The 15,120-nt window shown below is 48.2% G+C and overlaps 1 protein-coding gene across 1 annotated transcript; it reads left to right on the top strand.

Moving 5' to 3' along the window:
- The first annotated feature begins 633 nt into the window (after positions 1–633).
- Positions 634–15,100, top strand: si:ch211-168d23.3 (BRD4-interacting chromatin-remodeling complex-associated protein). The gene is made up of 14 exons (XM_055057034.1): positions 634–719; positions 1,654–1,829; positions 4,398–4,443; positions 4,660–4,702; positions 4,998–5,063; positions 5,211–6,740; positions 7,232–7,492; positions 8,336–8,897; positions 9,567–9,685; positions 9,798–9,859; positions 9,927–10,075; positions 10,247–10,341; positions 10,493–10,595; positions 11,364–15,100. The coding sequence occupies exons 3-14, from the start codon at positions 4,403–4,405 to the stop codon at positions 12,062–12,064; spliced, it is 3,732 nt and encodes a 1,243-aa protein (XP_054913009.1). The 5' UTR covers positions 634–719; positions 1,654–1,829; positions 4,398–4,402; the 3' UTR covers positions 12,065–15,100.
- Positions 15,101–15,120: the final 20 nt, after the last annotated feature.

Here is a 15,120-nt window from a genome sequence, read left to right as displayed (position 1 = left end):
TCTTGACAGCCTTTCCCTTTGTTTCTATCGATTCTGATTCGACTCATTCTCGGTGTTTTAAGGCAGTTTCCTGAAAGCAGAAAAGTACACTGGCATGCACTTAAAGTGTGCTGAAATCTAATACATCCTAGAAATGACAGCGAAATACATTTTGTGAGCGCTAGTTTGTACTAAGTGAACTGTGGACTCATTTGAAATCACTTTTCCACACATTCCGCGTGCGGCAGTGTGCGTTTTTAAGTTTTGCGTCGTAAAGGGGGATTGAAGAAAAGGAAACGACGATGTAAAAAAAAATTGAAATAAAAATGAACGAACTAAAATAGACCCTCGAGCCTCGTGAAGGAACTCACCGGCACCGCCGGAGCGCGTGCGTCCGCCTCACGAGGCGCAGCAGTCGGCCACACTTTCTCCTGCGCTCGCGCAACCGAAGCTGGATCCTCTCCTCCTCCTCCTCCTCGCGCGTGTGCTTTTTTTTTTCTTTTTTTTTAGCCCCCTGTCCCCCTACCTTTGTGTTGTGATCTCAGGCTGTTTTCTCACACCCACTCCGGCGCCCCTACCACACTCCTCCTCCTCCCTCCTTCATCCCACCCTGTCCTACCCCCACCCCCCCTCCACCGCCTCCACCCCCCCTCTCCTCCTTTTAGCATCTGAAAAGACCGCTGAGTGAGAATCGATGGCGCAGAGGCCCGCTTGACAGGACAATAAACCACAAAGAAGGGGTGAGGGTGTTTCTTCTTCTCCTTCTTCTGCTTCTGCTTCTTCTTCGTCTCTCCCGGTTATTCTTGTAATAGCGGAATTTCCTCCAGCGACCCGACGAGAAGCGAGCCGCTCGGGTCTGACCGCGAGAGCAGATATTTAACACAAGGCATCTTTTGTTACCGCGATATGATTTACAGCAGGCGTCAGCTGCCGTGGACTCACGCTGAGCTAATATGCGCGTCTTCAATAATAATAATAACAATGATGATGATAATGGTGGCGGTGATGATGAAGGGGAGGAAGCGGCGGGCTCGGCGTCCTGCATCGTCTCGGACATAAATTTAACATGAACCCACATCACCTTACGTAACCTACACCAGCGGATCCCGGGTCCCGGTTATGGCCGGAGAATTGGGGGGTAGAGGGGGGGGGGGGGGAACTTGCCGCCCGCGGGGTTCGGGATGACGGGGTCGGCGCGCCGGAGGCTTCGCGGGGCGCTGCGGTACCTGGACGGGGTGTTAATGCGGCTGTCTGCTTGTAAACAAACGCGATCGTCGGAGAGGGAGAGGGACTTAGAGCAGGCTTGGCGCTGTGCGGAGATGCTCCACATCGCTGCTCCTTTTTCTTCTCACCCCCCCACAGCCATGAGGAGAGGACGAATCACATCCACGGCGCGGGGGGAGCCGTCTATTTACAGCTGAGCCGCTCTGATCTGCCACAACAATAGCTCCTGTCTTCTTCTCCTCCTCCCTCCTCCCGATCAGCCTCGGGCGTAATCAATAATCAGAAATATGACGCTGTTGTGGGCTATGGATCTGGATGAAAACCGATGAATCACGCATCGATTCGGAAAACGTCCGCCTCTCTCCCGAGACGAAGAAGGTGCGTCGTTTGTGTTAACCCGGAGTGACCCGGCGGCGTGTGCCGTGTTGTCTGTGCCCTGCTCACATGCAGCTCCCCATCCTCCCCCCGCAGCGATGCCCCAGCAGAGAGAGGTCTCGGCTCCGTCCCGCCGCCGCCCCGGCCTGATGCCCGCCCGCCCCCAGACGCCGAAGAGCGACCACAGCTTCCCATGAAGCCACCACCGGAACTCAGCTCGACCGCTCTGCATGGGGCCTCTCACATGTAAAGTATGTTTGGTGAATCCTTTTTCCACATGCAGACTTTGTTTTTGTTGTTATTGTTGGGATAATCAATTGTTGTTGGGGGTTTTTCCAAACCCTGTGACGTAGAAAAGTATTCAGGAATCAAAATATGTTCATTTCACTGAAATTATTTACATTTTCTTGCTGATTTTCCTCCAGACAACCCCATTGTTTGCCTTTTAAAACGCACATGATCACATTTATATATATATATATATATATATATATATAGCCTATATTATTTGCTGGATGTACCACCAGCAAATAACCCAAGTGGCTGATATCAGTAAATCCTACCAATGGCTGGAAAAAGCTGGACTCAAGGACAGCACAGAGGCCCTCATCCTGGCCGCCCAGGAACAGGCCCTAAACACCAGAGCAATAGAGGCCCAGATCTACCACACCAGACAAGACCCAAGGTGTAGGTTGTGCAAGGAGGCCCCTGAGACAGTCCAGCACATAACAGCAGGGTGCAAGGTACTGGCAGGGAAAGCGTACATGGAACGACATAACCAAGTGGCAGGCATAGTGTACAGAAACATCTGTGCAGAATATGGACTGGAAACCCCAAGATCAAAGTGGGAAACACCCCCAAAGGTGGAGAACACCAGAGATAAGATCCTGTGGGACTTCCAGATCCAGACAGACAGAATGGTAATGGCGAACCAACCAGACATTGTCGTAGTGGATAAACATCAGAGGAAAGCGTTGAGGTAGATGTAGCAATACCAAGCGATTGCAACATCAGGAAAAAGGAGCACGAGAAACTGGAAAAAATACCAGGGCCTCAGGGAAGAACTGGAGAGGGCCTGGAAGGTGAAGACCACAGTGGTGCCTGTGGTCATCGGGGCCCTCGGGGCAGTAACCCCCAAACTGGAGCAGTGGCTACAACAGATCCCAGGAACAACATCAGACATCTCAGTCCAGAAATGTGCAGTCCTTGGCACAGCCAAGATACTGCAGAACCCTCAAGCTCCCAGGCCTCTGGTAGAGGACCCGAGCTCAGAGGATAAGAACCACCCGCGGTGGGTGAGAGGGGAAAATTTTTATATATATATATATAGTATATAGTACATATTTGCACTTTTTCTTCTGTTTTTATCAATAAAAATTTGATTTCGATGTTAGAACATTATAAATTACACATACAATGACACAGTGAGTGGTAAACTCTTCCCATGTGTTATTAATAGCATTAATAAGATACAATTGATGCAAAGACGCCACAATAGGAACAAGATATACATCAAGACAATTTCTCCTGTCAATGTTTCATTACAGTGTTTTAAATCGTTTAGCGTTTTCATGTTACACCTTAAAAGTGTGAAGTTAGTCAAACTCTTATCGAACCACCTGCAAATAAAGCCAAAGGATTCAACGGAGAGCATTTGCGAACAGCGGGTTGCAGCAATTTCCCCCAGTGGATTCAATGTCCGGAGTTTGACTGGGCCGTTCTAACGCGTGGACGTGCTCTGATCCACACCGCTCCACCGCTTTGGGCGCACGTTCTTAGTAATTTCTTGCTGTAAGGCAAGATTTTGCAGGTCTTTTGCTTATTTGTATTAGCTTTCCTCTCTGTGTTAGGTTCCATCTATCTTCCCAGGTGCTTTGATTGTTCCTGGTGAGGAAAATGATTCATTTTAGCGCAGAGAAAGCACCTGCTGGGGGGCCTTCATTTATCAGATTTTGTTGGAACAATGTGACGTGCCAGAAACGCATCCCTGCTCGATGACGCTCCCAACTTAAAGGACTCATAAAAAGTTGTAAACGAGACTTTGTTCAGGTCGCCGCTCTTCCATAAATGCCAAATCTGTCTATCGCACAACTTTTGTCGCCTCTCCTTCTCCCTGAACTGGATCTGCTCAGCTGCTTTAAACTTTTCCAGTACGTCCTTCCCGATGTCCCTGCTTTGGGCCTCGATGTTCTCGATGCTCCTTGTTTACAGAACAGCTGGATTATTCCACATTAATGGACTTGCTAACATGTAGCAGTCCTTAGAATTGAAACGGTGGCAGCCAGAATAAATACCACTATATTCAGTTCTGGGTGTGTCCAGCCAATGTGAATCAGAAAAAGGGAATAAATGAAATAAATTAAATTCTTTCAAGGGTGGCACATGTAGGTTTGGATAGCTTTTTTCCTCTTCATAAACAAAATAATTATCTAAAAAAATGTTTTTGTATTTCCTCAGATTTTCATTTTAACACATTTTTATTTTTTTGTTGATGATGATGATGATTCGGAACATTCATCTTTTACGAAAGACAAAACTCGGCAGCGCCGGCGTTTTTTGTTTTGTTCTGCATCTTATTTTCAATCCCAAGCTGGGGATGTTCTGTGCCTGAAGGAAATTGGTTAGCCATGTTCAATTTACAATTACACAAGACGCGGCGGGCGGGGCGCTTCGAAGAGACGAGTGTGTGATCGTCAGGTAATGTGGACGGAGTCGCGGCATCAGCCTGGATCAAATGCATTTCACCCCGATGTCAGAAGTACTGTTTGGACAAACATTGAGAACAATGTTGTGTTAATGATTCTTCATCTTTCTCTCAGCTGACATGGAGGATGAAGATGGGACTTGTCTACTTGATGTTTTGTGGTGAGTTTCCAGTTTGTTCTTACATCCTGCAGCCAGCCAACCAGCTCGCTCGCTTTGCCTTTCCAAACAAACACAGGAAAAAAAGCACAAATAGAGACGCTACATTTTACAACGAAATGCATTACTGACTCCCCGTGCAAATCCTGAATCAAAATGACAAGTGTCCGCATAGATCTCATTCGTTTCGGTGCTTCTGTTCTCCTTCTCTTGTTGCAGTGACCCCCAAGCCCTGAATGACTTCCTTCATGGAACCAGTGAGGTAAGAAGTGATTCACAGAAACTGCTGGAGTCCTGCAGCCAAGCCCTCAAACTCTTCTAGGATTGTGTGTGGAAGAACTGGCTCTCAAACGTTCTCTCAGAATGAAATCTGAAAAGTGTGGTGTGCACTGGTATTTAGCGGCAGCAGTCTTGCTAACGAAGAGCCAGATTTGGGAGGTGTTTGTGAGAGGGCAGATGGTTAACAGAGAGTCAGAAAGAAAAGCTGAATCATTTCACCCCCACCCCCAACAATCAAGGCGACCGAACCTGAAATTGACTCGTTTTTGTCTCGCCAGCTGCAGACTGAAGACCTGCTCATTAGCTCCTCCTCTGGGGAGCCCTCCCTCTTCACAGATGCCCCGGTGAGTGTCTGTACGCGCAGAGAGCAGCGACAAAACCACCAGCATCATGCCCCTTGAGATCGATGGCTTTCTCTCCATTTCGTGACTGCTATTAAATGCTGACTAATCGCACAATAACCCTCTTTCTGTCTGTGTCTCTTCCTCCAGAGTCCCGTCTCTCTGCTGGGAGATGGCAGGGACTGCACGGACACGCCTCCACCTGGCTGTGTGGACCTGTCCTTCTTGGAGGAGGCTCTGCTGTCCTCTCCGGAGGGCGCAGAGGACCCGGAGGCCGTGCAGCCACCTGCCGAGGCTGGATATGAGGCGAAGGAGGAGGAGGAAGTGGGGGAGGCGGAGGTGGCTTGTGATATCCTCCAGCAGAGTCTGCAGGAGGCTGAAATCACCGAGCAGACCATGGCCCTGGAAGCAGGACTGGCGCAAGCAGGAGACGTTTTGTCCCTCTGTCCCCCCACTCCTCTCCTCTCTCCACCCGCGGTGCCGTTCATACCCAAGTCCGTCACATTGCCCGTCGCCCCGACGTTGCCCAGAGACACCCAAGCTGCGGTGGAGCCTCCTCAGCCCTCCCTGCTGGCAGTGGGACCGGGCTGCCCGTCTCTAAAACCGGCCGCTCCGGCTCAGCTGATGGGACTCCTGCCTGGGAATGTGTTTCCTGCTCCGTCTCCAGACAGTTCCTTCTCCCTGAGTCCCGCTCAAGGCTCCAGCATGATCATCCACAAGGCAGTGTCTGGCGTCGCCGCCCGGCCCCTCATCAACCCGGCCCTCAGAGCCGCAGCGGCGCCAGCGCCGGGCATCGTCCTGCAGCGTGCCCCGCTGCCCATCCAGCCCAAGTTGCCCATCAGCATCCAGCCCAGGCTGGTGCAAATCAGCCCCAAGCCCTCGGGGCAGAAAGCGACCTCTGGTCTGACGTTCGTCCCGGCGACCGCCTCGTCCAACATCTTACTGTCCCAAGCTCCGGGCCAAAAGACCGTAGCTCCACAGCCGCAGCCGGCGCAGCAGCTCTCCAAGCCGGTCAGCCTCCAGCTGGTCAACCAGGGCGGCTCATTCGTGCTCCAGCCTCAGGGACTCTTCCAAGGCCAGAACCAGTTTCTTCTTCCGGGCCAGTGTCCCGTCACAATCTCCCAGCCTGCCAGAACAGTGCAACCTCTCCTGACCCCCAGTCATCAAGGCCCCTCCGTTCACGGCGTGGCTGCCTCCACCGGGCAGCTTGTGGACGGCTCTCAGATCCTAACCGTACCCCAGAGACAGCTGAACTTCAGCCCGGTCTTCGCCACTCCAACAGGGCAGCTCGCTCTCCGCCAGGCCACTGTGCTTTCAGGATCTCTGCAGCTGCAGCCGGCCCCTGCCACCGTCTTCCAGATGCCGGCACAGCTGGCTGGAGCTTACGCCGCAGGAGGGCAGGGGCAACAAGCCACCCTGGTCCACAGTCCTGCTCTTGGGAACCACATCACCCTGATCAACAGTTCCGGGGTGCTTCCCCAGGATCTCACTTCCATCTCGATTGTCAACGGCCCCTCGGTTGTTCAGGGACTGCCGTTCGCCGCTCAGGCCACAGCTCCACAGGCGGGAGTGACAGAGGGGCAGCTGAGCCTTCAGCGGGCCTCTGTGGTGCTGCTGCCTGAGAGGCCTGTTCAGGAGGAGAGGAGCGGCTCAGAGGAGGCTTTCCACCAGCTACAACAGGTGAGATAAACATGACTATGCATAGTGTTTCACTACGGCTACCCAGGTCTGTTCCAATCCAATATTGATATTAGAAATTAGCCTGATATCGGATTTTAAAAAAAATGTAAAAAACCAGCGTCACATTACATCAGCCTGCATCTAAAGCAGGCCGTTAGACACACTCCAGTCCTCAGGCCCCGTCATTTCTGTGCACCAGTGTTTGTATTCCGCATGCAGACCCACTAGTTAGCAATAAATGGCTCAGTTGTTCTCATACCTGTTATTGTTGACGTTTGCTCTCTGAGTAATATCACATGGTTAGACATTCTCTAACGTTCCACACTACAAAATAATGTAGGATTCATGGTGACAGCATAATGGGTCGGTATTGATATCGGCCAATTCTCAAAGCTGCGATATCAGTAGCGTATCGGAACATTCCCCCGACATTTATTCTGCATTTGAACTGAAGAGAATTGGGTCCTAACTTTGCCGCGTCTTTCCCGCAGCCCTTTGGACACGTGGTCCAGCACGTCTCGGTGCAGCCCGGCTCTGCGGGGCTCCAGTCCCCTCCCCCTGCTCCTCCTCTTCCTCATGCTCTTCCTCAGGTGGTTGCAGTCTTACAGCCTCCACCTGAGCCTCCTCTCGCCCCTGAACCAGCCGTGGAGATGCCCAAGCTCCTGATGCCCTCAGCAGACCTCAGCCAAGTTGTGGAAGAGGTCACCCACTCGATGAGTCAAAGCCAGGACTTTATGCAACACATGCCACAGGTCAGCGCGTCTCCTGTGGATTTTGTTTTGTGGGGAGGATTCTGTGTGACAGACCAGCACAAAGCAGCACATGAAGAAAAAGAAGTGCCTAAGAACAGGCTTCGTTTTTCCACAGTAATATTCAAGCCGTTACCAGTACTACACTTTGGAGATAAGAACAGAACAAATGAATTAAAATACAGTTTCAGATCACTATTATATCACATCATTGTCATATAACAGGACACAATTATCGCTGCTCGTTTATAATGTCTTGCAATGTTATTTTCAGGTGAACCAAAATGCAGCAACACTTTGTGTTTCAAAATGTCTGTCTCTTACGATGGTATAAGAGAGAGACATTATGACAACAATGTAAAGAATTTGCAGGACAAATTTAGAAAATATTGGCAAAAATGTCAGAAATTCTCACGCAAAAAAGTGTTTAAACTCTAAAATATTCAGTGAAAAACAATATGAAAAGAAAAATCTCTAAAAATACATTCTCTGGAGTTTAGTCAAATTTAGCACTTGCGTTTCAGAACCGTGCAGTTTAAATATTAAGTGGTTTCAATGACTTTATGGAGAAATCAGGAAATGTTTCAACCTTTAAGACACTGAAATGAAATTCAAGCATTTTCAAAGATTTCAAGCCCCTGAACGAACAAAAACACTTGAAGTGTTTTGTCAACACGTTTTATATAAAATTTTTCTAATGTCATTAAATTAGAAAAATGAAAATATGACATAAAAATGAAATTGTGTTGTGTATAATAAGCTAAATTAGAAGGAACACTAATACTTGTTCAAAGTATTAGTGTCTTATGTCACACGTTGGCTTAGATTCTGGTCTGGTTCTGTCAGCAGGAAGCTCTTGGTTCTCCCATCCCGTCTGAATTATTGGTCGGATCTCTGCCAGTGGTTCCGATGGAGCCCCTCACCTCCCCGGCCGGCAGCGGCGGAGACAGTCCACCCCGGAGCGGAGCCGCGTCTGAGCCGGACACTCACGCGACCTCTGGCCGGCGCTGTGAAGTTTCCCCGCGTCCCTCGGAACCGGAAGACACGACGATGATCTGCTCCCCGTCTCTGGCTCCGGACGCCGCGAGACCAGCTCCAGGGACGCTCTCCCCTCCGGCTGGGCCTCAGACGTCGGCCCCCCACCCCCACCCGAAGGCTCCAGTCCAGTACCAAGTACCGCAGAGCTTATTTCTGAAGACCCAGGCGAGTGTCCAGAGTGTCCCCCAGCCTCCCGGACAGGTGCAGCCCCCCGTTTCCCAGCCCCGGTCTTCGAGCTGCACCCCGGGCCCCCGCAGCCCGTCCCCTCTGCGTGTCAGCGTCCCGGTGCCTCAGCAGCAGACTGCAGCTGCTTCCGCTCTTCTCTCGAAAGAGGGAGACGACTCTGCTGTCCAACAGCACACACAAAACAGTGAGTTCAACCGCAGCTTTTCCTATTAAAAATTAATTAATTAATTAATTGATAAAAATAGCGTGCTCAGAAATAGTGTCAGGGCCCAAAACGTTTTGGGGCCCTAAGTAGATTTTCATTTGGGGTCCCCCAAACCAGATGCTTTCCTGTGTGAAGACTTGCTATTATATTAGCATCATTTGTAATTAGCTTGCATCATGTCAGTGTTATTATGGCTGTTGATTTTAACCATACAGGAGTAGCACGCTAAGTACAAAAGAGTTGGGTTTTGAAATGCAGAGTAGTACTTACATTGTATTATCTTAACTATTTGAAATTAACATCAGCTAATTTACAGTAAACAATTTAACAGGATGTTTTTTGGGGGGGGGCAGGAGGGGTTCTGTCCAGCCAACAGCTGAATTATTTATAAAAATAATTGCATTGTTATTTTCTTGTTTTGTATTTAATCACAAAATTTGTGCAGTGAAGTTATTATAACCTTGTTTGTTGAGCCTTTGCTTTTAACTAAATCTGTTGTCCAGGAACAACAGACTAAAAAGTATATATAACAATGTTATCACACTAGCTTGGTGCTCTCGGGAGCCCCCTGGTGGCGTGGAGGCCATAAGTATACAAATATATTTCTCCGCTGACTTTGTTCGTCTTTGTCCTCATGTTGTTTTCCAGAGCCCACAGCTGCCTTGGAGAGTAAGAGCTATACTCTCAATATACATCCACCCTCTCCTGCAGATCGAGTTCAGGGGCCTCCCAACCAGTGTGGCCCCGACCAGCAGAGTGGCCCAAAGGTGCAACACTTAATATGACACGACATACAGCAAAGTCTCAATCCTTCCACATTCAGTTGAGTCTGAGTTTTTTGTTGTTGTTGTCGTTTTAATCTGAAAACGTGCTGATCAGCCGGCAGGTAATCTGGAACTACAGCGAGAGGAGAGGCTCACACCAGCAATGCGCCGACACAGGTAAGAACTTCCACCAACCAGCTGCCGGTCGCGGACGGCAACGCTGAGATCTCGTCGTCTTCTGCAGATTCCAGCAGCAGCTCTGTTTGGACCGCGGGGCTGTGCAGAACCCGCCCACGGGGCCGGCGTTCGCCACTCTGAAAGACGCCGTCAGACGCCTGCTGCCGTACCACACCTGCGCCGGTCACCTGCCCACGCAAGACGACTGCAGCTTAGGTTCACCAGCATTGATTTGTAAAGTCGGAAAATGTCGAGAAGTAACCGTTTGTCATTTCTTTAGTCATTATTTCGAGACGTTTTCTCCATTTTTTTTGTTTTTCTTGCTTTCAGTAAAAACGCTGAACACTCCACGTTCACCTGGAAATGACATGTTTCTTTTGTCAACAGTGGATCAGGAGTTTGACTCCGTATCTGGTTTCCTGCTAAAACGCACCAAGGACATGGTCAACAAATACAGGCAGCTATTGGTTAAGGAAACCCAGGTGAGACGCAGCACAACCTCAGACAAGCACGACAAGATGCCGCAACACCAGTAAAAGGGTTTCAACGAACTCCACCACACTATTCAGATCTTGAGTTGTAGACAAGTCCGTACCGCCACGATTGCTGACATGCGAACTGCGGTCTCCACAGCAGGAGAGTCCGTCGGCGGAGATGGTGATGCTGGAGCGTCTCTTCCTCCAGGCCGAGAGATTCACGTTGGCCGAGGAGAGACGGCGGGCTCGCAAAGATCCAGGTCAGTGTTCCCACAAGGGGCTCGTAAGATTCCAAGGAATGTCTTAATGAGACGAAGAAAAAAAAAGATACAGTGTCCAACTAGTATGAGAACATTAAAATTCCTAGAGAGTCAGAGTGGTACCTCAGGGCACTGCACTTAACCTCCGTATTTCCTCCAGGTGTGAATGAGTAATTAAGACGTGTCAGTGGGGAGCATGAGGAGGGCTGCATGATGAGGGAAAATTACACATGAGAGTGTAATTTTCCTCAACATGAAGTTAAGGAGAAATCAAAGGTGTTTTTCTGGTAATTAAGAAGCAGAACGCGTGAAGGGGACTCGAAAGCTGTTAAATGTCAGGCCTGGCTGATGATCGGCTCTGAAGTTTTTGAGAGTACATTGTTGATGTAAGCCTAAAATCTCACGTAGAATTGGAACCACTGGAAGACATTTTCACATGTCCTGTTTGTCACAGTAGAGTGAGGAATGAAGTTCGGGAGTTGAGCCAGAATCAGGGATTGGGTGGATGCAGGTCACTCTGCAGGTAGAGGGACAGGAGGTAGTACTGCATTTGCAAAAAGTAAAAAAAAAAAAAGATATATTGTTATTGGTTGCATTTGAATACAGCAAGAATTTCAAACTCGGGTACATGTTGACGGTTTGGTCTTGAGAAAGAATCGCAAATCCAGCAAGTCCAAGACTTTGCGGATGTGGTCTGGCGAACACTACCGTACCCGAAACTAACTGATTGCGATGTTCAATCACTCCCGTCTTTTTTTTGCCTTCCAGAAACGTTTATGACATCTTTGGTGACGTCAGCGTCTTCCCCTCACAGTCCCCAGTCCTCTGGCTTCTCTCACACTCACTCTTCTAGCCCGTCCTCCCCGCCAGCCTGGGCACGACTGACCGAGAGACCCCCAGGACTGAAGACCTACCGTTCCAGCTCACGCGGGGCTCTAAGACTCACTATCAAGCAGGAGTCGGGCTCTCGCAAAGTGATCCACAACTCAGCCTGCGATCCGGGACTCAAGAGGGACCACACGGGGCAGCTGACGAACGGCGGCGGAGGCGTCAGTGAACGTCACCCCCAGGCAACCAACGGAGCTCCCCGGCGTTCCCAGTACGGAGACGAAATGCCCGACGGCGCAGAACAGGCCCCGCAGACGGTGCCCGACTCCGAAGCAAAGCCTCCGATTCCCCTCCCGACGGCGGAACCGGAGGACGTTTGCTTGGAGATCGCCACCAGAGACACCGGCGCTCCGAAGCTGAAATGCTACCGGGTGGATGTGTCCCCTCAGCCGGAGCAGCGCTTCAGCCCCGCGTCCCTGCCTTTCCAGGAGGACAACATCCTCAGCGAACATCTACAGAGTGCCATAGACAGCATCCTGGAGCTCCAGCGCCTGCAGGGCCCCTCGGGGGCCCCGGGCAGGGCGGCGCCAGGCCCTTCGCTGGACCAGCCTGTCACCAGCATCCTGGAGGGACACCTGTGAGGTCACCCTGCAGGGGTCAGTACACAAATGTTGTCAGCGGTGTTGCTCGAACTGATTGCGTGAAGGAAGAAAACAAAGAATAGGCTCTATGAAGAAATGCACACCAGACAACAGCACTATCTATAGTGGGATAGATGTTAGATACTTCATTTTTGATGTACGTTTGTGGAAACAAAAAAAATCTATTTGAATAGGAGCTATATTGTTTCAGTGGTAGTTAAGTCCTTCAGAGGTTTACGACACTGGTGTAACCTTCATCAGCATATAGTATATAAGTAATAGTGAGGATAATAAAACATGGAGTAGACTGAGATTATTCAATAGTTTTTTATAAGATTTCTTTGAAAATTGTGAAGCTTTTTTTTTTTTCCTTTTTCTTTTTTTATTTATTTATTTTATTTATTTTTTTTGCATAGTGCCAATCTTCCAGGGTATTTATTTTGATACTTTGTGCCAATTGCGTTTTGCATTGAGAAATGCAGCGAATGCGTGAGGTGTGCGTGCGTCCTCGTTTGGGTTGGTTCGCGTGGGTTCGGAAGGCTGCGCGCGCGCGTGAAAGCATCGGCTCCGTGCGTCGGGATGGAACACACACACACACACACACACCCACACACACACACACACACACACACACACACACACACACACACACACACACACACACACACACACACACACACAATAAATAAATAAATAGAAATCCCTCGCGCGCCTTCATCCTGGCTTAATGAATGAAACTCCAAAGATTTTGTGACTTGTTACATCCTGAATACACCAGCAAACGTCCACGTCGTGTCTCTTCCCACAAGCTGGAGTCTGTCCTCGTTAAAATAGGAGATGGGGAAAAAAAACAAAAACAAAAAGAACCTGGTGAAACACATTAGGCAGTCGTGTTTTGTTGCCATTTTTTGTTTTTTGGGAAAGTTTGGACCACCATCGGGAGTCGAACTGTGAAATACGGCTAACTTTGCATCTGCGTTCGGAGGCTGGAACAGTTTGCCCTGCTGTATGTAGCCTGTGTGTGAACATGCGAGCAATAATAGGTGAGGGTCGCCGGGAGCCGCCAGGTTCCAGGAGGAAGGAGCCCGTTTAATAACTGGGCCCCAAGTCAGAAATGCAGAAGTGAGAGATGCTTTATCGTCACAAAGGCCTTCGCTGTTTAGAAGATATTTCTAATGCGTCTCAAGGGCTCGAGGTTTGACTTATTGGCGTCGATGACCATAAGAAACGTTCGGCCATCAGCCTTTTGACCAAAAACACAGCGAATCATCTGCTTCACGTAAAACTTTATTTAAGCTATTTATTTATTTATTGTTGCAGCTTCTTTTGTTATTGTGACAATCTAATCGGCCCTTATGAAAATGTGAATCCAGTTGCATTCGATCTTCGCAAACTCATCACGAAATATGGGCGAAAAACGCAAAAGAACAGTCCTGCTTACAAACGGACCGAAAACACGCTTCAGAAATTTGGATGCCATGTATGGAGTCATTTTTGTGTGTCTCCATTTTGCAGTTAAGAAATAATAATAATAATAATAATAATAATAATACATCGTCAGAATGTATGTTCAAATATTCGGCTATTCGATTTACAGAGATTCTTAGCTATGACAATGTGATCTAAAAGTAAGTAAATAAATAAATGTCTAAATAAGAAGCACAACTTGTAGCTTTATGCTGATTTTCCGTTCACTTTAAAAGTTGCGACAGAAATCTCATAACGACTGCACGGCATTAACCTTACAATCTATAACCGCGATGACGTATTAATCCCAACAATTATTGCTCTTTTGTTTTAAGTTAAAGCAATTGAAATGTGAAATTTCACTCAAGCGTATCCTCTTCCCCCCACATTTGTATTTCCAAAAGGTGAAAACATCCAGAAATTTGGGGCTGAATTGCTTTTCCACCATCGTTTTGATTTGTGCGAGTCTCTTCTCGTGTGCGTGTTCAAATGGTCTTCTGTCACGTTGAGCGAAAAGTTTTAATATGCAGTAATTTAGCGCTGGAACTGAATGTGCGGGTGTTGCTGGACGCTCAGGAGAGCCGCCAGACACGTCTGTCTGCTCGGCCGGACAGTTTGCAGTCACTCCCCTGCCGGCTTGAGCTTTAAATTTAGCTCTCTAAAATCTACAGTGACTTTAAAAACGTCAGCATATCCCTTGAGTAGTTTTTTTTTTATTATTGTGAAAAAATCCAGGTTGTACAAGCTGGAATTTTATTGTATTCACTTGGTACATTTGACAGCCTGTAGCCGTGTTCGAATATCAAGTTCGATTATTTCCCCCTCGCATCCCTTATGGGTCCCTCTTAAGGACAAAATCAAGCTAAAAAACAAATTACAGACGTTCTGGGTCTTATAGTGTCTCAACCTCCATTGGTTTCAGCAAAAATGCAGTAAAGATGTCAGTGTCTTTCACAACAGATTGCACTCTGTCACTGCTACGCTTCCTTAAGGGGAATTCCTTTGTTTGTTTGTTTTGGGTCAAATGTTTCCCAAAGTTCTCCGTTACAGTTCCGGGCCTCTCCTTCTGGGAGAAACTCCACCGTTGACGGAATCCCCCTTTAAAGAAAGCAGCCTCGTGTGCCATTGTTCTGGTCGCAGTGTCAAACGCTGCCCTTTAGACGCGTCCGTCCGTCCGGGTCATCGGATAAAAGGATTCTGCATGTTGAGCCGTTTTTAATTTCTTTGTGAATGTGCTTTATTCAGCGTTTCTGACTGAACTGTGAAACCAGGGGGAGCTCATCGCTTTCACACTTAACTTCAGACAAGAAAAGGAAAAGAGAGGAAAACAAAAAACATTCGACTAGCAGATTGTTCTGATGCCAAAATCAAGAGGCCTTAATTCAGCAGAACTAGATTGTAAAAATAAAAGAAATGTTGACGAAAAAAAAAGAAAAAAAAAAAAGGTTCAACTGAAGACTCTTTTGACCTGAAACGAGTCGTTCATATAAGAAATGTTAAGACCACTTTTGTACTCATTTTTACAAACTATTTATTAAACTGTGATTTTGTAAGAAATAAGCCTGTCTTCTCTTCTTCTACTGTTTTAT

This window comes from Poeciliopsis prolifica, unplaced genomic scaffold, assembly GCF_027474105.1.
Source record: "Poeciliopsis prolifica strain line A6 unplaced genomic scaffold, Auburn_PproV2 SCAFFOLD047, whole genome shotgun sequence".
Taxonomy (NCBI): domain Eukaryota; kingdom Metazoa; phylum Chordata; class Actinopteri; order Cyprinodontiformes; family Poeciliidae; genus Poeciliopsis; species Poeciliopsis prolifica.
This window is presented reverse-complemented; position numbering and strand designations above follow the sequence as displayed.

Bases quoted from the DNA above. Each gene is read 5' to 3' on its own strand.
- si:ch211-168d23.3 (XM_055057034.1), top strand. From the start codon at position 4,403: ATGGAGGATGAAGATGGGACTTGTCTACTTGATGTTTTGTG. The intron at 4,703-4,997 runs GTAAGAAGTGAT...TTGTCTCGCCAG, and splicing joins TCCTTCATGGAACCAGTGAG to CTGCAGACTGAAGACCTGCT. The intron at 9,860-9,926 runs GTAAGAACTTCC...CGTCTTCTGCAG, and splicing joins CCAGCAATGCGCCGACACAG to ATTCCAGCAGCAGCTCTGTT.